Raw genomic sequence first — 25,880 nt, forward strand, 5'->3', positions numbered from 1 at the left:
TACTCTTTAATGTTATATTTCAAAATTACAAATATACAAAAATTACAAAAATATAACAAATTGCTCCAAACAGTTTGGAAAAACTTTTGAATGTGTCTAGTCGAAATGCTATAATGATTTATTGTGTGGTGGGACATTGTGAACAAATGACATATTAGAGTATTAGGTGTGTGTGTGTGTGTGTGTGTGTGTGTGTGTGTACACAAGAGTACACACTCCAGCTTATGAAATGTGTTTTGTGTTGTAAGTGTTTGTTGCACATTGGTTGCAAAGTAGTTGTAGAGTTTTTGACTGCATCAATAATAATGTATACGATGGGCTATATATTAAATGTTCTAGCTTAAAAATGTTAGACGAGCTTTCTTCCAAATTACCTTCTCCATCACGACGTGTGTTCGCGCGGTGGCCGAGAATGTTCCGTCAACTTTCGTGTGTTCACGCATCTATGTTGCCTAGTAACGAACGCAATCTGGCCGAGATACGTGCTGGCGGCAGGAAACTTCACTTTGTGTGCCTGCGCCTCGTATACAACGTTATATATAAAGCTTGCAGGACAACTTGGTTGGCATTGCCTTTTCAGCGTGAGAAATACACGGTGTGGCGTGTGAGCGCGTGAACTGGTTGAATTGCGTGTGTCTCACCCAGATGCGTTTTCAGGTACTGAAATTTGGCACCGATTGATTTGATGTGAATCGATACTCAGTAGTACCGACGTAATTCGAGTTCGGTACCCAAACAAAAAAAGAAAAAAGGTACCCGTCTATATTAGGTGTCTTTGACTACTATGTACTAACATTTAAATCAATCATTGAACTTATTATGTACATAAATGTTTTTACATTTTAGTTATGTTCTTATAATTACCTGCATGTAATTGCATCTGTAATTAATTTCTGTCATTACAGCTATACACTGTTCCCCTTCCCTTTTAACCCATCCTTAAACCTACCCATACCACCAGTCCTAAACTTATCCCAAATCCCACCTCAGTACCAGCAAAAGTGTTGGTAACAATTTCTATGAAGTCTGTATTTATAATGGATAATAAGGGTATACTTAATGCATTATAAAACATGCATAATGCCTTTTAATATGTTGTATCATCTTATAAATAATCACAACAACTGTTACAATACATTATTATACTAACCTGTTTGTGGTATTAACTTTTAAAATGCATTATAACACCAGATGAAGCCTGCATTCATAATGCATCATAAGGGTATTGTTAATGCATTATAATGCATGCATAATGCCATATAAACAACCTTATAATGTTTTGTATCATCTCATGAATAAACATAACAACAGTATTAATACTTTTATTTATTAACAGTGATTTATCACACACAATGAATATCATTGTATCTACTTAAGTTATAATGAATTATATATCACATAGTTTCATATCTTTTACTTTCCCAAGTCTCATATCTTGACATTGTTTTAAGATCTGCACAGTATCATATTCTATCATACTATCGTTTACTGCTTAAAGGAATGCGACAAAAACAAAGTCTTCTTTTAAACATCTAAAAAGCTTTATAATGAAGCTTTAATATTTAAAAGTGGTCTTTGTCTGCTTTAAGTAAAGTAACAAAAGTTGAATCTTATTTTAAACAACCATAAGATATCATGAAGTGGAGACATTTTTCTTAAGGTAAAATCAAAGTTGTGTGGAAAAGTACAAAGAAACAATACATACACAATGCAAATGACATTTTATTCACAGAAACTGTAAAATTACATGGTTTTACCAAATCTAGTACCTATAGAAATACTGTATATGGAAAAAACTAAACAAAAAAACATGCAGACTGAATAGGTTGCTTAATATGTATACATCTAAAAAAGAAACTAGAAATAAGAAGGTTGTTTTTGACAAACATTTTCAATTGATATTTAGAAGTCTTAAAGTGTATGTCCTGAAAATGATTAGAAAAGATACATTTAAATATACAATATAAACAGTTACATACAGCTTTAGGTGCACAAAAGTGCACACAAATATGGTCTTTTACAGTCTGGTTAACCACATTCATGCACATTGTATTTTCTAATGTCATGAATAAGGCAGTCCCTCCAGTTTTTCGCGATTCCGCGATCGCTGAATACAACGCAAAATCAACAAAATGTCGCATTTTTTTGTGATCCTGCATAATTCCTAATTTAACCGCAAAATAATCACAAAAATGAAAAAGACCTCACAAAACATTAAATTATAATCACCCATTTGAAATATCTCTAGTTTAATTAAAGTTTCAATGCATTTTAAGTGGATACAGATGTTGCGGGAAAAGGGGAAACTCCTTTTCCTCAATTTACTGAAGCCTATAATGTAAAACGCATTTTGCAGCTGCACAGCTAGCACAGCAGTGTTGTTTTTGGCAGCCCTTTTAGTTTTAGTCTTAGTCTTAGTCTTTTGGACGAAAAATGCTTTTTAGTTTTAGTCACATTTTAGTCACTTATAAACTTGATAGTTTTAGTCAAGTTTTAGTCGACGAAAACACAAAAAGGTTTTAGTCAAGTTTTAGTCGACGAAAACGCAAAAAGGTTTTAGTCAAGTTTTAGTCAATTTTAGTAAAAAAAAATAGTCTTTAACAAATTAATTTAGGTTAAAAAGTATTGGAAATGGGTTTAGGTTTGACAGGTTGTAGCAAGTGTTGCAATTCATAAAACAACAGTTAACCTTAAAACCTTTGCATAATAAACTAGACTTTCTCATTGATGGAGATGCAGTGCTGCCAAGCTGTACTTCATTGTCGCATTGGGCAAAAACCTTTTATCCCCATATTTCAAGTTATATTTTTTACATGAATTGATGCTCTTCTAAAATTTCAGCACATTGGCTATTTTCACCAGTAATCACAGTAATAAAGGAATGGTTTACAGTTTAAACAGCAAAAAACTTTGAGCTACAACAACATTACACACAGATAAAAACCTGATAAAAACCATAAATTGGTAACAGTGGAATCACTGTTTTACTCCAAAAAAGCCAGGAATAAAAACATTCTTACTTTGGCAATTGTGGCTTTATTATATAATTAGTTAAATAATAATTGATGTTATAATTTATGTTATAATCTAAGTTATATAATAATTATATATTACTTTGTACCAATTAGCCAACTAAACTAATGCTCGGACACACTCGGTCTCTCGCACGCACTTTCGGTCTCTCTCGCGCACTGTCGCTCGCTCGCGCAGTTCGTTTTATTTTTTGTCCAGTCCGGCGCCTCATATCGAAGATGTGTGGCGAGTGACTAGCCGCAGCCGCAGGTGTGTTGTTGTTGTGGAATCTGGTGCACGGCATGGCGGCAGCCGGGTGGTGGGCGTACCCAAAACAAGTATAGGAAGGGGCAGCATTGCTGATACTTTTTTAGCTCAAAACAGACAGATTTCACGTAAAATCTGCAGAAATTACATGTATTGTGAACGTCAGACTTGTAATCATTTTCGTTCCGTCTCGTCTCGTCAACGAAAACTCGAAAACGTCTCGTCATGTTTTAGTCACCTTAGAGCCATTTTTAGCTAGTCATCGTCGCGTTATCGTCATAAAAAAAAGGTGCGTCAACGAAATCATTTCGTTAGCGTCATTGTTGAGGAAAACAACATTGTAGCACAGTGAGTGTCTGGCTCACTCATTGGCTGTGCTGCGGCAACATCACGCCATTACACGTCAGAGCCCGCCAAGGGGGCGCGGCCTTAGCCTATATTATTCTTTTACTGTTTATGATATTAGTCCCCGAAAAACGCCATTTTAGCAGATTTACCGACTGAAGCGACAACTTGCCAGGTTACTATAGTGCGGCCGGCTACACAATACTCGTTCCCTCTCTCAGGGAAATGAGGTTACGATAGTAACCGAGTAGTTCCCTTTCGAACAGTCACTTCGTATTGCGTAGCTATACGCAGTGGGGACGCCATGCAAAACGCCGCACTATAAGTAACTGGTTGCCTTCTGGAGCTCAGGACCCCTCAACTCAGGATTTACACACAGTTCTACAGTATACATTACTACACCTGCTGTTAATATTTACATAGGTCAGGTAGAAAAATTGCCTATAGGTTGTTTTAAAAGTAAATTTGATGAGAATTTGTTTAGACCAAAATAAACAAGCTTTATGCATTTTGTTTGTGATTTGTGTCATGTATGACTATTGTGCATCTGACATAATACTATTATGGTAAATGTGATGTCTTAATTATAAAATATAAAAATCGCAAAAATTTTCACAAATTTCTGGAAATTACCACCACAAAATCAGTCATTTTGATCGCAAAAATCGCACAAAAAAATCGTGAAATCCTGGAGGGACTGATAAGGCGGCCAAGAATGTGTGAGGGGTGGTTCCTGCACTTCAGTGGTTATCTGTTACTTTTTTTTTCATATTTGATTGTTTCCTATGAGGCTAATGCTAATTTCATTGTGACATAGTTTAAAGGGATAGTTCACCCAAAAAGGAAAATACTGTCATCATTGACTCACCCTCAATTTGTTCCAAACTTGTATGAGTGTGTGTTGAACACAAAAGAAGATATTTTAAAGAATGCTGGTAATCAAACAGTTGATGGTAGCTATTGACGTCACAGTATTTTTTCTTACTATGGCTTTCATGTCAATGGCTACCATCAACTGTTTAATTACCAGCATTCTTTAAAATTTCTTCTTTTGTGTTCAACAAAAGAAAGAAACTCATACAGGTTTGGAACAACTTGAGGGTGAGTCAATGATGACAACATTTTTATTTTAGGGTGAACTATCCCTTGAAGCGCACTGGAAGTTTTACATTTAAAACAATTAAAATATTGTTTTGTTGATTTTATGATTCATATGGAACACCTTTTTTATTTCTTAAGTGTTGCAATAAAAATGTTCAAAGCAAATAAAAAATGTTCAAAGCAAATGTGTTATAACCACTTCATGATATCTTATGGCTGTTTAAAAGCCGACTTAACTTTTGTTACTTAATGCAGATGAAGTTTTAAATACTATAACCACATTATTAAGCTTTTTAGATGTTTAAAAGAAGACTTTGTTTTTGTCACATTACTTTAAGCAGTAAAAGAACACTCATAAGATGTAGTATGATACTGTGCAGATCTTAAGTAAACAATGACAATATATGAGACTTGGGAAAGTAAAAGATATGAAACTGTGATATCTAATCCATTATAACTTAAGTGGATAAAATTATATTCATTGTGTGTTATAAATCATCATTCTTAATAGTTATAACCACAAATAAGTATTATTAATGTTGTTACGATTATTCATGAGATGATACAACACATTATAAGGTTGTTTATGTAAGGGATAATCCGCGGCTAGCTGTGCATTAAACTATTTTAATGCACGATGTGGAGGCAAAGAACCGCCCGACGTGAGGCCTGACATTCCAAATCCATTTGTCCTGTTGTTGGAAGGAGCACAAGCATGTGGAGTACACCAAAAATAGAATGGCCTTGCGATTACTGTCGGAAACTCAATGCAGAATTTTAGAGATTTTCCCTTTCAAGTAGACATAACTGCCTAGAGTCATTACGCAGATGCCTGCTGAGAGATCTGACTTTGTTTTAAAGGGACTTTTGTCATTTTCTGATCCAATCCCTCCAATCCAATCCATTTTCCCCCTTGATTATCCAAGTAAACAATTTCTTAAAATGTTATTTATATATTTTTTTGACAGAAAAGCCACGAGAATCATGCTTCGACCCTGGGAATATTATGAACGGAACTAGATTGGGAATGGACTACAAACTGGGATCAACTGTGACGTATCAGTGTGATTCTGGGTACACCATTGCAGGACCACCCACTCTCACCTGCATCATTGGGACTGATGGGAAACCTGTATGGGACAAGGCTCTGCCTACGTGTAAAGGTAGGAACAGTGCCGTTTCTGTACAGAGACATAAGGGGTGTTGATAGGAACAACAGAAATGGGAGTGTAGATTTTTATTGTTGCACATCAGTGATAAGTCTTTTAACTCAAATGGTACATAATGTGTTTTTACACTATGTAGTGGTCTGTGTGCATGCTACTATACTTTAAGACCCATGTTTGGGGTGTGCCAAGCCCTGCATTCAGGGGGAGAGTAAAGGAGGCGAATGTTTGGTTTGTGCCTTCTTTAAACAAAATACAATTGTTAACTGTAACCTGTGTCATGCAGATTATTTATAACGCATTGCCACTATAGCTTACAACTGATGCCAGACTTATGTTATATTTTGGTTTGTGTCTATCAAATTAAAATTTTAAAATGAATGAGATGAAGCACATTTTGTTTGTCAAGTATTAATTTCACTGGATTATTCAAAAATAGACATTATGACGAATATGTAATCCATAAATATTTTTTTCTTGTTTCATTACCATAATTAATTAACATAAGTTATTCATACCATGGCATCATTTTTTTTCTCCTTTGAAAACCACCCACCAATACAGGACATTTTTAATTATTGCTGGGTTTTTATTAATTCATGTTTTCACATATTGTTTGGTGCATTGATTTTAGATCCTTCATTTTTGTCCTGCAGTTTTAAATGCAAAGTATTGATGCATGTTCATTTGATTAAGCACTTCTTTAAAGAAATTAGCAGCAGCCTCCTTATCAGAGACATTATTCCTTTTGTTTTTTTACAATCTTGAGAGTTAATTGATTAGGCCATTGTTACAGGCATAGGTCTGCTTTGTCACACTGCCATTATTTATTGGGTTTGGAGAAACCGTCTGGTTCCCCCATTGGCTTACACACAGAGAGAGAGAGAGAGAGAGAGAGAGAGAGAGAGAGACAGAGAGACAGATGCGGACAGAGGCCTTCAAAAGAACAGCGCCCAGGTCTTTGTCCCTTAGTGACAGAAGAGAGAGCTTGGGTGGTGACAAGTGCCACTCATTCACACATTTCCTGTCAATCCAAGACCTTTCTAATTTCTCTAGCTTTCTCCTCTATCTTCCATTTCTTTTTTTTTCAAACATTCAGGTTTTGGTCACATGTTCAGGGATCTAGCAGTCAAGGCAAAGCATAGCACTCTCGGCGATAGTAGATATATATCCCACCAATCATAATCCAAACCTGCCATGGTTGAGTCAGTGTTGTTATGTCCAGCCCAGTTGATCCGCTCAAATAAACAGATTGCAATTTCATTCTGTGCCGCTAGCTATGCAGAAATCACACACTTCACTGTTATGTAATTCCCAGTGTTTCTGTGATAATAGCTCAAATCACATGACAAAAGAAGCATGTGCTCCCTCTGAACCCAGCATGTTTAAAAACAACACCAGGTTATAGATAGGAGCGTGCAATGAACATCATTGACCCCAATCTGAAGGTCAAGCAAGGGTTTTTGCACCTCAGTAGCATCCGTTGATTATTTAACCTCTTTTGATGGAGATGGAAAGCCGCCGATGCCCTTTGCGAGACAGCCTCATTTCCGCACTCCAGGAACATTTTGTTTGTCCTCACTGATGGAATTTCCAGCACGTTGCTTTGCCCATCTTTATGCATGAGCTGTAACTGTGGGGCAGAGACATATTCCTATACAGGTCATTGTTGAGCTAACATAATCATCTGATTGTGTCATGAGAGATGCTTTATTTGAACTTAATCATCCGCACAGAGTGTACGCAAGCCCACGTTCGTACAATCCATTAGCTTTCTGCCTGCTAAGAATCCCCCCCGGCTCCTCTATTAGTTAAGTGAGGATGTCTACCAAAGACAACTGGATTCTGAAGAGGTTGGACAGCCTGACTCAGTCGATATCAGCCTCTTTAAATAACGGTAGCAGGGATAAACATTTTTCTTTTTTTTTAAATAATGAAGTGTTGCTGTCAGTTGCAGTTCAACAGAGACAGTTTGCTGCTTTGGTTAGACAGTGCTGTTGAAACACCAGCATGCTGGTTTATTACAGTTCTGTACAAAGTGCTAAAACCCCAGCAACTGCCTAGCAACTACTCAGATCACCTTCGCAACAACATGGCAAGGCCTATGCCACTTCAAGTTTCAGGTCTCTCTTCAAACGTATTCAAAGTGTACTTACCTAAGAAAGTACTAAGGTAACTACATGGGTCAAGGTTAGGTATGGGGTAGGTTCAGGGTTAGTACCTAGTTATTACCAGTTATTGTAATTACTATAATAAGCAGGGCCGTTTGAAGGAATTTGGGGGCCCCAAGCAAAATGGACATGGAGGCCCCCCCAATAAAAAACATATTATAATATGTAACCATATTCCATCCGTTCGAAAAAAAAGTTGCACTAACTGTTTGTTACAAGCAGCATTTGCCGTCAGGCAGGTAGCTAACATAAACATATTTTTTCTAGCCTACCTGCTGCAAAATTACACCATTTGTACAAGACAATTGGAGCTATTTTATCCAGTGTAATTTATCACATACCACTAGGGGTGTAACAAAATTCACGGTTCGGTTCAATACGATACACATGTGTTATGGTTTGGTATGTTTTCGATACTGCAAAAAGAAAGAAATGCCAATTTCCTTGATTTATTTATTTTTCTTCTTTTTTTAATTAAAACTAGCATCATAAAATATGATTTATTTTTACTTTGAGCAATTATGGAGCTATAATTGACTCTTCTTAGGAGCATATAAAACAAAACAGCTCCTTGGAAAAAATTAAATGTAATATTGTAGTAGTTATAAACAAATGTTTATTTTAGTTAAGATTAACATTTGAGGGCATTGTATTCATAATGTCAAAATAAAACCGACGTAATGTTACTTGAAGGCATTATAGCCTACTATTCCTGCCAAACTATGTGAATGTTTCTCACTAGATCTCGCAGCGATGTTATTACTTCTGTGGCGAATTCAGATGCTTTCTTTACTGGATCTCTTATTAGCAGCGTGTAGTATCAGTGTCGCATGATCACGATCGGCTCGCGCTGCTTTGGTCCAAACTGATAAACAACGGTCCGTCAACCACACAATAATAACGAGTAGCTCAGTTTCGTTCCGCTTACATTACGTTTGCCATTTGATGTTGGGCAATGTTGTGGTCGCGCCGGCGTCTCTACATTATGAGCGCGCTTGCCACGCGTTGCGCCTACATTTGAAATAACGAAATTTTGGTCGGCAGGAAAAATGGTCCAACGAACCGTTCGGTTTGAAAATGCGAACCGAAAACCGAACCGAAAGCGTCGTACCGAACGGTTCAATACGAATACGTGTATCGTTACATCCCTACTTACCACTATCTTGTTTTTTCTTATCCTCCTCTTCCTTTCTCTTCATTCTTTTCTGGCTTCCTGAAGCATAATTCCGCTTCATGATGACTGCCGAGGAGTTTTTGTATTTTGCCGGCAGCAGAGTTCACGTGGTTGGCTGGCTGCTGTCAGCGACTACTGAGGGGGGCCCCCTTGAGGGGGATCCCAATAACAGTGTCATTGCACTTTACTGCATTGACTATCAAAGGGGCGCTCACAAAGTTTGTCGTTGCATTTTATTCTTAACCAGTCGTTGTCTTGGGGCCCCAGGCCAGCTCGGGGCCCCAAGCAATTGCTTGGTGTGCCTGCCTTGTCGCGACGGGCCTGATAATAAGTTGTAATATAGTATGTGCATGGGGAACAGGACTGTAAAATAATGTGCCACCAAATGTTGTTTTGAACTTGACTTCTCTAGTTGTGGTTAGTGCTGGTTTGGTCCTTGTCTAGCTGGTGAACCAAAATAGCAATCCTGTCCAAAAGTAAAACTTATCCAGTGAAGGTGGTTGAACAGAATTGTCTTTCTGGTGACTAAAGAAGTCTTGTGGTTAATCTAGTTAAGCTTCGCCAGCATCCCTTTCAGCTTGAAATTATGAACAGTAGGTCTTACACCATAGTGATCATATATAGGGATGCACAACATATCAGAATCATGTATAAAATTGTAGGGGTGTAACAATTCATTTTAACAACGATTCGATTCGTATCGCAATTCGTGGTTGTCGATATGATTTAAGGACGATATTGGTTCATTTAGAACGATACGATCCGAACCGATTCAGTGTCTTGAAATCGATTCAGTGACTTTTTAGCCAAAAATTCTTGTAAGGGAATCAGGTATCAATTAATTATGGATATAAACAAACAAGTAAACAACAATTAATGTCAAATGCATTCACATTTTATTTGAATAAAGTAGGGCTGCACGATTATGGCAAAAATCATAATTGTCGATTATTCCCTTGGCATTTTGTTATGGAAACAAACAACAATTAGGCTACAATGGTGATACTACAATACTTAGAAGAACTGGCAAAGAAACATGGAAACTGCTCCTGATAAATAGCAACACACATGACGTATCAATAACGTAATTTATTGGTATTTTACTTTTATTTCGTAACTTACTAATTTACGACGTTGCATGCTCCTGTTTCTTTTGCACTTTAGTGAAGTGATACAGCGCGCGCCGGCACATTTGCGCGTGCAATTAAAGAGTGCACGCTACGAGCACAGTATCAGACATGAAATTTTGTTTTTCTGAGGTGAGAGACTTATGAAAATAGTGGTAGAATAATGACACGGACATATCGCCTGACAACATCATCTGACCGCATATACTGAATCTGGACAACACGGTTTTTTTTTTTTCTAATTTAAAACGTAACGACGTTGCATGCTTGTAGTTTATTTTGTGCTTTATACTGTATATAGTGAAGCGTTATAGGCCTACAGCGCACTCCGCCGCATTTGCGCGTACAATTGAAGAGTGCGCGCTACTGCAGTATAGCGGCTGAGAGGACAGGAAAGTCCGTTTTTCTGAGGTGAGAGACTTTGCGCTGCTTGTTGTCTGTGCGCTGCTGCACGCATGACGATGAATCAAGTAACGTTTAACGCCTTTATCATTAAAAGTGCTAAGAAAAAAAACATCCATGTAAAGTCTGACGTGCTTAAATCCAATGCGTTATTTCCTTGTATCGATACAATCGATTCTTTTTAAAACGATGTTAGATCGATATATGTCGTCCGGAAGGCCAACTTGCCGAGCACAGATCGATGTAATGAAAAAAGGAGGGGTAGAGGAGCGCTTCCTGGACTCCAAAGTTTGGTTAAGATAGAGGTGCTCTTTGGATGGGAAACTAAATACCAAAAATCAAAAAAGAACTCCAAGGCACTCTCAATTGAAAAAGTTAAAAAGCCTTTATTATTATGGCTTGGTCAAATTAACCTTCTAAAAAACTCCAGCGCGTTTCGGCTACATGCCTTCTTCTGGGAGTTAAAACAGATCGATGTAGTTGGATCATAGGAATATAAATCGATACATCGATGTAGTTGATGAATCGTTACACCCATATAAAATTGTATATAAAGCACATGCTGTAACATGCAGCACTTGTGTAGGGCGATATACTATATTGCACATCCCAACTGCTTGTTTGCTATATATTATATCCCAGCTCTAATCTGCTAAATATGACTATAAGACAGGAAATATTGTAATATTATAGTTATTATTAACATTACCAATATGATTTTCTGCTCTTAAGATGGTTTGAAACAGTGTGTATTGTGAAAAGCGATATACAAATACATTTAACTTGACTTGATAATGGATATCTTGTGATTTTAGATCAATAATTTATTTTTATTTTTTTTGAAATTTCTGTAGCTCAAACAGTCTAACAAATGACAAATGTCTAACAAAATCATTGTCTTTTGATGTGTGATGTTTATCAATTGATATTGTTCATAATTTGTATTTATTTTTTTATTTGGATTGTCTTTACGGTCCATCAAATGTTTTCTGAAATGTATTATTTGTAAAAAAATAAAAAAATAAAAAATAAAAAAAAGAATTCCAAAATCACCTCTGATTTTTAGACCCCACTAATATCTCAGTATCAGTGTTACTTTATTATACTATTATGGTTTTTATTACTATTTTGAATTTCATGTTTTAGTTTTTGTTATTTTAATACATAAAGTTAAACTAAATTAAAATGAAAAATTGTGTCATCTAGATGATTTTTTTTTTTTTTTTTTTTTTTTTAGTTAAAGATTATTTGATTACAAATAACACGTTTTTAGTTTTAGTTACCTACAGGAACCCTGCTCAGTATTGTTCTTGTTTATCAGTCAGAAGTCACTAATCATTGACATACAGAAGTATTTTGTGGTGGTCATGGCGCATTGATTCACAGACAGCAGTTTATGGAGGTTAATCCTTTTAGCCGTCCTCAGTCAGAGCCCTTTAATGCAGAGGTGTGAGGTTAGACGAAGTAGAAAAGAGCCTGTGAGCCATTTGCGATGCTTTTATACACTGCCGCTGCAGCTTCCTTTTATCAATAGTCCATGCTTACAACTAATGAGGTAAATGGCTTGCTGAGTACTTATGACCTTTTAGCCAAAGTGGGCGCTTCCAAGTAGTCCAGTGAGAATGAGTCAGATTTGATTGGGGGGCGGCAACGGATGAACGGAGGTATCGGAGTTTCACTTTGTGGGGTTGGCGATGGCTTAAAAAGAATGCAGTAGGCACAATTGGAAATCGTTCTGAAAACCAAGGGAGATGTGAAGCAAATGTTGCCATTTCACGGGCCATTTCATCATATTGTCTGTCACTTCAGTTTATTTCTAGTCTCCAAAATCTGTTATTTATGTCACCTTCAGCAAGGAGAGGCAGCACGACATCACTGCATTTATCCATTGTGTCGACCTCCAGCAATACACAGTGCACACAGTGTTCAAAGCATAACTAATATGCTGGAGCCTTAGGCCAGGATAATGACTTTAGCAAGATAATTTAAGAATTAATGGGGTGTGATGCTCTCTCATCATTTAAATCATACAAGCAGATGCATACATACAATGCACATGTGACACATGGTTGTAATAAACTTCTGATTTCATATTGGCATATAGCCACTTGTAGGAAAACAAATAGAAGAAATTGTAGCATTCAACATGATGGCTATAGGAATGAATGTCCCTTTTCAAGACAGGCTTCACCTGTCTTGAAATGACACCTATTGTGACGTGTGTTTCACAGGACTCGCAAGTGCAATGCTTTACCAATTGAGCTACCGATCAAGTTTGTACGTAAAAAAAAAAAAAAAACAGATGGGACCTGTGTTCAATTCAAAAAGTTGTCAGTTCAGCTGGAAACTTCATGGAATTGTAAATGTAGGTATGTTCTGCAAAAATGTTGTTTAAAAGACCTAAAAAGTTTTATATTCAGTTCAGCAATCAAATTTAAGGCCATAGAAAGTCTTAAGTATCTTATGGTATAACAAAACCAGTCAATGAATACCACACGTTCACGTTTTTACCTTTATTTATCCAGGTAAACTGTTTGAGAACCACTTCTCATTTACAAACATGACCTGGCTTAATATTAATATTAGCTTAATATTAGCTGATTTATGCATTTAGTGTATTTTGTGCACTGCCATTTGTACCATTGTTGTCAGCTTGTATTGCTGATTTCACTTAATTTTGACAAACAGTTGCTGTTTAAGTCGATAGGAGCTGTAGTCAGAAAGAGCTCTCCAGGTACATAAACAAGATGATCACCAAATTAAATTACTTTTCTTAAAGATACTTTGGCAAAATCTGCACCTGATAAAGAGTTAAAACACCTGTAAGATCTAGTCAAGTCAAGTCACCTTTATTTATATAGCACTTTATACAATACAGGTTGTTTCAAAGCAGCTTTAGTGACACATGTCTCTCAACCCTTTGCATTTTTGTTTATTACATATTTTGGCTAATTTTATGATACATTCATCTAACAACAAAGAACCATAAACACACACAGCACCACACACACATCTAGCAGCATTCAAGAAACCACCAAGAACACCGTAACAACTGCCTACTGCCTGTCAAACTTCAAATCTCTGTTCAAACTGCTGCTAGTTTGTGTAAAGCTAAACTTTTCTCAACTTTACCACATCACTAGACATACCCACATCACACAATGATTTGTAGTGATGGGAAGTCATTTATTTTCCATGAGCAACAGCACTCATTGAATATGAATGACTTCCACTTGGTGAAAATTACTGTATGTAGTGATTTTCTGTATCACAACCCAGAACATCCTTAGCAACACACTAGCAACCATCCAGCAATGCTATGACAACAACCTAGAGCACCCTAGTAGCCATCTGATCCACCAGAACACCAGAGCAACCATATAACAACATTCTATAAACCACCCAGAATACCCTAACAACTACTTAACATCCATTTAGAACAAACAGCAAAGCCTACATCCCTTCAAACTTCAAATCAATCTTCAAACTGCTGTTCATTTTCATTAATGCAAACTTTCTCTGCTGCATCACTGGACGTGCCCATATCATGCATTAACAGACTGGCATTCATCATGTATGTGTTGCATCATGTATTACATCATGTATGTGTTGCTGTAAATGTGTTTTTATGCATGGTCACATCTCCGTCGTTTGGTTAAACAATATATGTTATCAATATGTAATAAATGTAATTTCCACACACTTAACTCTTGTGTACATACGCTTCACTCAGTCAGCAGCATTCTCCACAGCATAATTTCTGATGCTGCTGCAATGAGCATGGCTTCTGAGGACCGGGGGTTGTTCCCTGCCGTTTTGATTTATAAGTTCCCTCTTAACCCTGGTTCAGACTACATGAGTTCATAAATCTTAACCGATTGTGAAATCTAGTTGCATCACACACACAAGGAGAATCTTCACATATTTTCTTCTTTTAAATCTCCAACCTGCACACACTTCAAGATTTGAAAATCGTGACGCATCACACACTACAAGATTTTCTTAAGATTATCATGCCAGATTTAGCACCTCACAGGGAAGCGGATGTAAACAAAATGGATAGTGTGTCGTGGCAACTTCCTGTAGACATTATATGAGGAGACATTATAGAGGCAGTCGTGTTGTTTCCACATTTCCACCAGCTGTTCCTTAATCTCTGTTGTCCACCTGCTTGTTGTTTCGCAGTCGCCATTTCAAAAGTTCCATCACTTCCGTCTCCTTGTAGACTTGTCTCTCATTGTAATAGTTGTAATCATCCCAAATTTAAAATCCTATATATCAAACATGTATTATATTGTTGGGGTGGCCCCGATGTGTCCGCAAGCAGATTGGGAGGTTTAAGATACTCCTCGCACCGGAGGAATCTTTTCATAGTTCCTAGAACTATTGGCGGAAGTACCCAGATTTTGGCGTGTTCGCACCGCAGGAACTAGGAAAGATTTTAGTTCTAGGAACTCCTTTTGGAGGAACTAATTTAGCTCCTACTTCAGAGTAAACCAGCACTATAGGAACTACCTGTGACGTTAGTGTACACTGATTGGCTGAACACACGTGAAACACCAGCACCCGCCATTTAAAAAAAAGCTGTGTAAACACACAGATTATAGCCTATATATTTACTCCACAAACTAACTCTATGAACATGGAAAACAGTGATAAATGGGCATCTTAACCTTTACGCTGAGGAGAAAATCCAACGCAACTTTGAGGGGACCAAGCGAAACATGATTATGTATTTCTGCTCAGCTAGCAACACTGGATATCGACCACACGGCATACGCTAATAACTTTCATTACTGTCTCCTTTCTATGTATAACAGTTATATCTAATAACGTATTAGACAGGACTGTTAGACAGATCGTAAACTAATGAACATGGAGAATGCGAGCATTGTGAGCTCAGGCTCTGGCGTTCTCATCGCCATCAAAATAAAGGTCCACCGCGCCGTCAAAATAAAAGTCACAACAACAAGCACATCTTACTTCACTTCAGAGTTCCTGGTGGTGCGAATGCAACCAGGAAAATGTTCCTAAGGGAACTATTAGTTATCGGGGAACCACCCTGGTGGCTAGTTCTTAGAACTACCCGGTGTCAAAGACCGATGCCCTGGACGCAATTGTTTTCTCCGAATGTTGGGAGGGATAATTCGGGCATAAATCGGCCTAAAACTCCTCTAGTCTGAGCCTGGCTTTACTTCATACTCTGGGGTTCCCTTATGCACTGAAACACATGTGCCCTCTTCTAAAACAACACTGATTGTCAACCATTCCCCCAAAATTGTAGTGCATATGCTTCTCTGAGAGTGCAAGTAGAGAGTGCAGTGCTCTATGGTGCCTCTGAGTGAAGGTCTTTGTGGCAGATATGCAGATCAGGGTGAGCAGGGCTGGGAAAGACTCGGTTTGAATGTTAAGGTCCTCTCTCCCAAAGACTGCACACGTAGAAATGGCTTCTATATGCAATATACCATAAGCATCAGTCCAGCATCAGCTTTCTAATGAAATGGCATGCTGCATTAGTAGCTCATGCAGTGTTAACGGGGTTTCATCAGAACACTCCAATAACTCCACTAACTCCACTAACAGCCAATAATCGTGCTTTTACCCAGTGCATTTTTGCTTCTTTAACAGTTAATGCTTGCAAAATGGACATTTTTAATTGAGAAGATTGATTTTAATATGGTTAGTGACAGCTTAACAAGTAAATGCTGTGATACTAAACGTTGGAAAACTCATTGCCTTTTTTTTTTGCCCTCTTTTTACACGCTTGTAATTTCCCTACTAACGTTTGGAGTACTGATGCAGCCCAGAGCCATGTCCCCAAGCTTTTAGACAAAACTCATTAGAAAGAGGTGAGGTCCCTTTAAATAATGAAGGATTTTCCTCTCTTTCTTTGGTTCTCTCACCCAAACAGATCTTTTATTCGTTTCCATAGTAACTAAAAGACTGTCTCAGTACTGTTGAATGAGGACTCTTCCCTGGCTGTAAATAGCGAGAAACGTGGGGGTTGGGAGTGCGGTGGCATGGCGCCTCTCAGAGGCCGTACAGATACACGGCTGTTTCTAATCCCAAGAAACCTCCTTTTCGTGGATGCGTGATTTTGCACAACTATGTTTGAGTGCTGGATTGTGAGGGAAGTTGGGGTTGGTCAGGTGGCAGCCACAGCTGTTGTCTCCATGCTTATGTGAGGCAGGAACACATGGGCTGCTACATTTAGCCACGCATGCAGTCTGGGCACAACAGAGCGCCGCTAACAACAGCTAATGAGCTGCCGTCTTAGGGAAGATACAGTTATCCCGCGGTGACCTGTTCTTATGTAGGCTAATGCCTGTTTTGATGTCATGCGCTCTTTGTCGAGCAGTTTTGGGCTCTCAGTGGATATTTACAGAACATAAAAAGATAAAAGGCTGAATCCAAACGTGGATATGGATGAATTTAGTGTATGTAGGTTACCACAAGCTTTTGAGCGCTCTCTGTTTTATGATCCCATTTTTTTTTTTTTTGTCCTCTGTAGCGATGGTGTCTTTCTTTTTCAAGATCATTGCACTGACATTTTGAGTTGCATTAATCTACAAAAAAAAAAACAAGGAACTCCCGCACACTATCAGTACTTGCAAATGAGTATTATTCTGATGTCATACTTTACAGGATCAACCAAAAATGGTATGACCCTCATGTTGTTGTTTATTGTTATTTTTTGGAACACAAAATGAGAATTTGTGAAAGTGGTAGATTGCATTCATTTTTGCTTTAATACATCAGCAAAATACACAAGAAGCTATGTCATTAAGTAACCATAAATTATTATTATGATTATCTATTTATTTTTTGTAATCTACAATTTACAGGGATACTCTACCAAAAAATTCTCTTATTATTTGTTCTCTATCATTCTACCCAAAATGTATATTACTTACTTTCCTCATGTTTTTCATAGAAAAAATGATCCATCTCTGTGAGTCCATATAATGCAAGACGACATAAAAAGTCCTGAAATCAACATGCTCTGAATCAACATGCACCACTGCTACATTTTTTCTAAATGTCATAATCATTTGTTAACAAACAAGTAGTCATTACTTCAATGAGCTCATTGTTTTCTGCCTTAAATTATTACATTGTTTACAGTGCCGGCCCGAGCCTTTTGGGGGCCCTAAGCAGAATTTGATTTGGGGGCCCCCTCCCACCACGCGGAGTCACCTGTGCTTGACGATTATTGACACAATGTCACTCTATAATGTTACATTATAAATTAATACAATGAGGTTATGTATTAATACAAAATAAATAGCCTACTTAATAAAAAATAGATACTTAAATAAAAATGTTTTAACTTTTTCTTTACTCTTTTACTAACTCTTTGAAACTTCTGAAAACAAACTGTCAAAAAACATATTAAAAAAAAATTATTTGCAAAATATCCTCCAACGTTTTGCAACCCTTTGCAGTTTGAATGATGTCTTATATGAACATGATTCCACTGTTCGATCGCGTCCGCGCCTCACACACACACACACACACACACACACAACATAGGCTATTCCAGCACTGCAATCTTGACATCGCAGCCTGTTCGTTATAGCCGTAATAAAAAATAATAATAAAATAGTCAAACTAACATATAAAAATTACACTGCTCTTTTTAAATAGTCAGTAGTAGCCTACAATTCGTACCATTCAGTGCTGCGTATATAAGCACCGCTCCACTGTGATGTTTCCAAGCACATTTTTGCGCATGTGAAGAGAATGATTTTTTCCCTCGATATTGGAACGTGGGTGAAGTACAAAGAAGCCTATAATAAATAATAGTTTACCATCCAAATCCATCGCGAATGTTGAAACATTTTGATTCTAATGAGAGAGATCCGCTTTCACTTTCGCTTTAAATTATTTCGTTTTGGCTTGTTTATAGTTATTTTTTTATTCTTGTTCTGTTCTGAATATCATTAAATTTAAAGGATAAATCATTGATCAAATCAAATTTGTGTGAAATGGCTTAACATTAGGCTACCGTGACTTTGCGCACGAATTTTCTATGCACGCGAGGTTATGCGCATATGACTCAAACACTGGCAGACACAGCAGCAGTTGTAGGCAGGTATATTGATCATGAAATCAGAATTTTCTTGTCTTGAATTATTAATCCATTCATTAATTTATGTCACTTGTTTAATTTAATTAGGCCTAATATGTAAAAAAAAAAAAAAAAAAAAAAACTCGCTTGGGGGCCCCCTGGTGGCGAGGGGGCCCCAAGCAGCCGCTTAGTTCGCTTATGCCTCGGGCCGGCCCTGATTGTTTAAATTAATACATTTTTAGCTAACTGTGATTTTGTATATGTACATTTCTGAAATACACAAGTTAGACAGTTGCCTCTGATAATAGATCGCTAAATTTTAATGTGGACTCATGCATTTTCTGTAAAGCTGCTTTGAAACGATGTGTATTGTGAAAAGTGCTATACAAATAAATGTGAATTGAATTTAATAAAAATCACACAAAGCAAAAACAGGATAGTAATCCATACAACTCCAGTTGATGAATCAATGTCTTCTGAAGCAAATTAATAGGTGTTGATAAGAAAAATCCTAATATTTTAAACTTTTTAAATTATAAACCATCACATCCATTGGTAACACTTTACGATAAAGTCTCATTTGCTAATGCATTAAACAAAATTAGATAACAATGAGCAATACATTTTTAGAGCATGATTAAACTCTGTTAATGTTAGTTCACAGTGCATTCAAATTTTTATTCTTAAAAAAAAAAAAAAAGTTAATGTTGAAATTAACATCAACTAAGATTACTAAATGTGGTAAAAGTATTGTTCAGTGTTAGTTAAAATTAACTAATGTAGTTAACTAATTTTAACATATGAAACCTAATTGTAAGGTGGGGGGACTGGAGTATCCTAATTATACCTTTGCCATTAATATGTTTATAAGCAACTGAAAAAAGTTTAGAACATCTCAAGGACCCCAAAAACACCTTAGACCCCAGAGGGTTAAACAGTAAATATACCAGTATTAGAAAACTTTTTTTTTTTTTTTTTACATGCATTTATCTTGTTAAACAAATTAGCTTATTCAGATTTTTTCATAAGAAAAAATAAAAAAAACTGAAAGAAATGAAATTAAAAAAGGACTGTTACAGCTACAGTACAATTAGAGCTCAACATTGATTTATTTAGTTAGTTTTGGGTACATTTTTGGGTAAGATTTTTCTCAAGAAGGTGGTTGTCATGTATGATAGTGACTTTATCCCTGTACCTAATATGTAGTCTGCTACTACCAGTCTACTAAATCTGCTATTTTATTGGTCTTCCTTATAGAAATCATTTTTGGTGGAATTGTGATTGATATTATTTAGCAGGAGCTGCACTTATTTTTCTCCCCATTTTCTTCAGATTCCTATTAAAATCATTTACTCCGAGCAAAGAAGTGCTAGACCAGATACTTCTTCATGTCGAAAAAACAGAAAGCATTTTGAATTATTTGTCAATGCTGTATGGATCTATATCCCATCATGCTGAATGGTAATGGCTGGTGTAAAGGGGGGCAGAAGTGATTCCGTTAGTCATGAAAATAACGTCACACATACATGAAAGAAAGAAAGAAAAAAAGAAACCACAGACAGTCAAGCTGAAAAAAATATATATTTCCAAAAACCTGAAATTTTCTTCCATCTCAGTGTGAAATTGTAGGTTTCCAGGCAAATCTCCGAACAAAAGGCACAGTATGTGTGTGCTTGTATTTGCGTATGCCCACTTGCACACAAACACGCTCAACTTGCTCTGTGTGTGTGTGTGCGTATGTGTGTAGCTCCAGACAGTCTTCTCATGGCGAGTGTGAAGGGAAGGTGATGTGATCAAAGCTACAGGAGTAAGTTTGATATGCAGAAAACAGGGAGCCTCAGCTGCATTCTGACACCAGCTTTTCATGAGCTCACAGAAGCATTGTGAGGCAGATGAAGCAACAGACCTGTGGGTGCCAGAGCCCAGAGGCTTTAGCATGGGACTGATGTGCGAGGAATCTCAATTGAAGATCATTGTTACTGAGACCTGAGGGATGAAAGGAACACAGCCAGAGCAGAGAGATCACAGATGGCATGGACTGTGATTTTGGAAGGCCGCGATATTCATTGGCATTGAGATAAAGGCAAATACGAGCAGAGTTATTCCGGGGTTTGGGTACACAGAGAACTTGCTTAGTTCTAATCTCACACTTTTTCGTTATTCGCCACAGTCGGTGCCTTTCTGGAAGGGCGTTTTACAAATAAAAGGACTTCTTTCTCAATTAAACTTCTTCAAAAATATCTAGGTTATTATTATTATTTTATTTTTTCTCTAGCATGACCCAGAACATCCTTAGCAACACACTAGCAACCATCCAGCAATGCTATGACAACAACCTAGAGCACCCTAGTAGCCACCTACCTTGTCCTAGCAACCATAATAAAACCAGACAGTAATAAACAGGTCAGTAAGATATTTTGATTAATGACATGGTAACATTGGTACCTTTTCAAGGTAGCCTCAAGAACAACTTAATATTACATATATAATATCATAAACAATAACTTGTCACCATGAAAAAAAAAAAAATGGGGTGGTGTGGCGCAATGGATAAGACACATGCCTTTGGTGTGAGAGACCCGGGTTCGAATCCACTGTGAGACACCAATGTGTCCCTGAGCAAGACACTTAACCCCTAGTTGCTCCAGAGGCGTGTGACCTCTGACATATATAGCAATTGTAAGTCGCTTTGGATAAAAGCGTCAGCTAAATGAATAAATGTAAAATGTAAATGTATATAATATCATGTTATACCATAATCTATCTGTATACTTAAAGGAGAACTCCGGTCAATTTTAACATTGAGCTCATTTTTTTGTAAATTTGGAGTGCTGTCAGTACAGAGAACAACGACAAAAATCGGTGTTGCCTACACCGTGTTATCCTCTTTTTAAAATGTGCACCCTGTTGACTTCAATGGGGCACATTTTAAACCTGCTTTTAGCCTCTTAACATCCTTGATGTGTCATTACAAGTGCCCAGCCATTGTGAGTGATTTCTTTAGAGTTAACACGGGTGAATCTGACTGCAGTAGATGTGAAAGATATGAATAAAAATGATGTTAATTCAGCCAGCGCACATACCTGTATTTTCTTCCTGTTTTCGGTCGAAGTCCACAGTAGTCGATTGTCGAGTTCACGCGCATAGGTTATCACGCGCATGAACTCGACAATCGACTACTGTGGACTCAACCGAGAGCACCTGGGTCTCAATGCAAGGTCACACGCATTGGGCCAGGTGTGACAGATGCACTGACATTGATTAATATCTCCACAAATACTCTTTGCTGACCTTCTCAGCCTCAAATTTTTACACTCTGCACTCTCAGTAATCCTCTTGGTGACCTTTGTGGTTGATTTTCACTTGTTTTTCCTGTCATGCACAGTCAAACACCTACAGTAAGTGTTTAGCCTCTACCCATTACGATCATGATAAAGAGATAACACACGCCAATGCACCAACACACAGATGATTTATAGTCTTCATTGGCTGCTCCTCCTCAATACTCCCTCCTCATGCTCAGACCTGAATTACGAATCAGTTTTACTAAAATACCTGTCAGAGGCTATAGCAATTCCAACAACCTTTCCTCGCGGTTTGTATGATGTGTTAATTGTAGGCCATTCTAGCAGTGCTACCATAAAGCTGGTTTGTGCAATTAATGTCAAGCTCAAGCAAATTAACCCTGCTTGTATAAAGGTATGTACATTTTCCAATTTCTTGTTATTGACTTTCTTGCTCCAATAAATGTTTAGGAGTTAAGTCAACCGCTTGTTGCAGAATGCAATGATTTGGTGTCATTAGCTTGTACGAGTCCACACAATACTCAGACCCACGGGGCCTGAATTATGGTTACTGTTGAGTTGTTAGTAGCGAGGGCTACTTCTGTCTTTGATGTAAATCATGTACAGTGATTGATTGTTAATGTATTGTTTAAAACAGCAGTGTGTTTTAAAGTGTGTCAGTCAAAACAGCCTTTTTTCAATTTCCCCTGGTAATTACTCCACTTACCTCTTATTCAAACAGTGCCTTGTTTTTGAATAAGGTCTGCCTTTTTTTTTCTTTCTTTCTTTTTTCTTTTTAACCTACACATTCAGCAGGGAATATCTGTTGAAGTTTTTTTCTTGCCAACAATTCATCATTTGTAATGCCCTTCAACGTCATCAAGCACAGGCAACAATTGAGTCATCATGCAGATTAGCGGTTTCAAATATAGGGATATTCTCATGTAAATAAATATTATGTAAATCACTGTACTTTCACATAAATGCATATAATGCATCCAAGTGGGTTTATATTTTAAATATATTATTATATATTTCACTTAATATAAAATGCATAATTCATCACACATAAACCCCTAAATTAAGTGATTCATGTGGCTGATGTGTAATATAAAAGTAAATATGACTTTTATTTTTAGCATCAATGCATCAGTTTATATTAGTTTATTCTTTTAGCCAAAGTTTGTGTAGTACTAAGGTATATGCAACTGCTGATGGGTAAATCCCCTGTGCACTTCCTGTCAACTGATACATCTATGCACACTTAATCCCAATGCCTTTTGATTTGCTCTTTGAATGTATAGCATGTACAATTTAAAATTAAATTACAATGGTCAAATATGGACTTGGAAGTGTGCTAAAGAGCAATTGGAACTTACCTTAAGCACATAGAATGACATGAAACATTAGAGTATAAAACACTTAGACATGTGACAAACTGACTCCAGAAAGCACAAAGTATGGTAAATTTATTAAATCTGACCTATCATAATGGAAAAATTACTTATTTTGTGCTTTCCTCTTCTCCCTCTTTTGAAATTTGGAGAGCTCCCCGAGTCTCACTGGTCATCACATAACTAATACTGTTCTAAAAATGACATATTTTCCTAGTGTCACATGGACTGAACAAGAGTAAATACAAGCCTTTTGGGTTGTTTCTCTCTTTCAGCACCATGCGGTGGGCAGTACACTGGATCAGAGGGAGTGGTATTATCCCCAAATTACCCTCTCAACTACACGACAGGCCAGACATGCTCCTACTACATCACAGTATCTGGAGAGTTTGGTAAGTAAATAAAGTTACTTACAAAGGTCACAGTGTAATACTGAGTAATACATTGAAAATAATAAAATGGGAGTAGGAAACTATTTAAGAAATCATGTTTTCAAGTAAAGACTGCATACAATTGTTGATGGTTTTAGTTAGAAATTCTTAAGTAATATTTATTTGGTATACTCTCTGTTTGAAGTATATATGTATATACAGTGCTATGCATAAGTTTAGACACCCATGCTAAAGTTGACTAAAAAGAGGAATAAAAAATCATCTTTTGGAAACTGAACTTAATGCCTTAATTTAAAAAATTAGGAAAAATCAAACCTTTAAGGACACCAATTTTCTTTGTGAATGAATAATGTATTGTAAATAAATAAATGTTCTTCCTTAAAATACAGGGTGCATAAGTTTGGACACCCCTATGTTAAATTCCCATAGAGGCAGGCAGATTTTTATTTTTAAAGGCCAGTTACTTCATGGATCCAGGATACTATGCATCCTGATAAAGTTCCCTTGGCCTTTGGAATTAAATTAGCCCCACATCATCACATAGCCTTCACCATACCTAGAGATTGGCATGGTTTTATTTCAGTTAGCCTAATAGCTGGTTTGATTTGCATTGAGAGATGATCTTATGGAAAGTACTCCATTGATATTACTATTATAAGTACTCCTTTGAATTAAAGTGTTAATTCAAAATTTACAAAAATGTTCTATTATATACAGAAATTGTATGTGAGTAAACTTAAATATATTTTTGGGCATACTTCATATCCACAACTGCTCAAAACCAAAATTTAATAAATTCATTGCAAAAAAAAAAAAATGCAGTTCATGCATAACACATAGCTGTGTAAATAAGGCTTTAACATTTGAAGTTTGTGGAAGTGTTTGTTAGCCGACAGAAATCCAGTCAAACTGATATTTGCAGAGCCACTAGCAGTGGCCCTTCAGGTTTTCTATACTGTTTGAGTATGAAGCGAGGACCGACATCTCATTACAGAGGAGATAATAGAGTCATCGCAGTGGCCCGTATGACCCCTTTCACCCCTCTCTGCTTAGCTGGCTCTCACACCAGCACCAGACATGCACAGCATGCCTCTGTGATTTCCCTAGTCTTTCATTGACTGTGTGAACCATGTGCCCTTTTTGGCAAGCCAACACATCACAGCTTCATCACTGGTCTCAGGTCAGAAGGAATGGAGACCAGACGTGACCAAAAATACACATATTGTATACATTGCAGAAAGAGGTTCATGATTTTAAAACAATAAAAAAGGTGTACAATGATGTTAACACTCTCGTACTTGGATGTACACTAATAGTAAAAGCACACAAAAGCTCTAACTGATTATTCAACTTTACATTGTTCTTTGAACAATGTCAGTCATTAAAATAAGCATTAAAGGGACTATATGTAAGAATTGTCATGTATAACTTGCTTTTTTTGCCAATGTGTGAACAGCTTGTAACAAAATTTTAAAAAACAAGACCTTCCCCGACTTCCTAGGTTGTCTGTGAAAGTCTGTAGACTGATTGTGATAAGGAATAGGGACGTTTCTTTCTAGGAAAATCAATCATGCGACGTTTACGTTCGCTCCCAAGAGCCTCTCTTCCTTTCTATGATGCCTAAAGAGCCATTCTCAACTGTGATGTCAATGTATCATGCAAAGAAATGGCATTAATTTAAACTAAAGTCTCACATAGCCAAATCTGTATAGTCTATATATAATTTATAATCAATTTATCATAGTGCAGTTTTAATGAATTCATCTGTTGTCATGATGCTGGTGAATGGCAGAGCTTTCTCTATGATCAGATGCTTTCTAAACGGCTACTTTCTCACCGCTGTCATTTTTGTTGTGCGTTTATTTTGTCATTGAGAGGAAAACGCGCAGCACATATTTACATATTCATCTAAACGTCGCTCTCAGCAGTGTTGACGGCGTCTGGATGTTCATTCAAGGTATTTCCTAAAACATA

At 37.0% G+C, this 25,880-nt stretch overlaps 1 protein-coding gene across 2 annotated transcripts in view; it reads left to right on the top strand.

The window, feature by feature from the left end:
- LOC308681343 (CUB and sushi domain-containing protein 1-like) overlaps window positions 1-25,880 on the top strand; it is a gene marked incomplete at its 3' end in the record, with an annotated part of 827,421 nt that overhangs the window by 663,243 nt on the left and 138,298 nt on the right. For both annotated transcript variants that reach the window (XM_081350146.1, XM_081350147.1), the window contains 2 exons: window positions 5,694-5,888; window positions 23,790-23,906. In XM_081350146.1, the coding sequence (XP_081206272.1) occupies window positions 5,694-5,888; window positions 23,790-23,906 (312 nt within the window). The remainder of the gene's footprint in view (window positions 1-5,693; window positions 5,889-23,789; window positions 23,907-25,880) is intronic.

Source organism: Scardinius erythrophthalmus, assembly GCF_964197995.2.
Source record: "Scardinius erythrophthalmus genome assembly, chromosome: 21".
NCBI lineage: Eukaryota > Metazoa > Chordata > Actinopteri > Cypriniformes > Leuciscidae > Scardinius > Scardinius erythrophthalmus.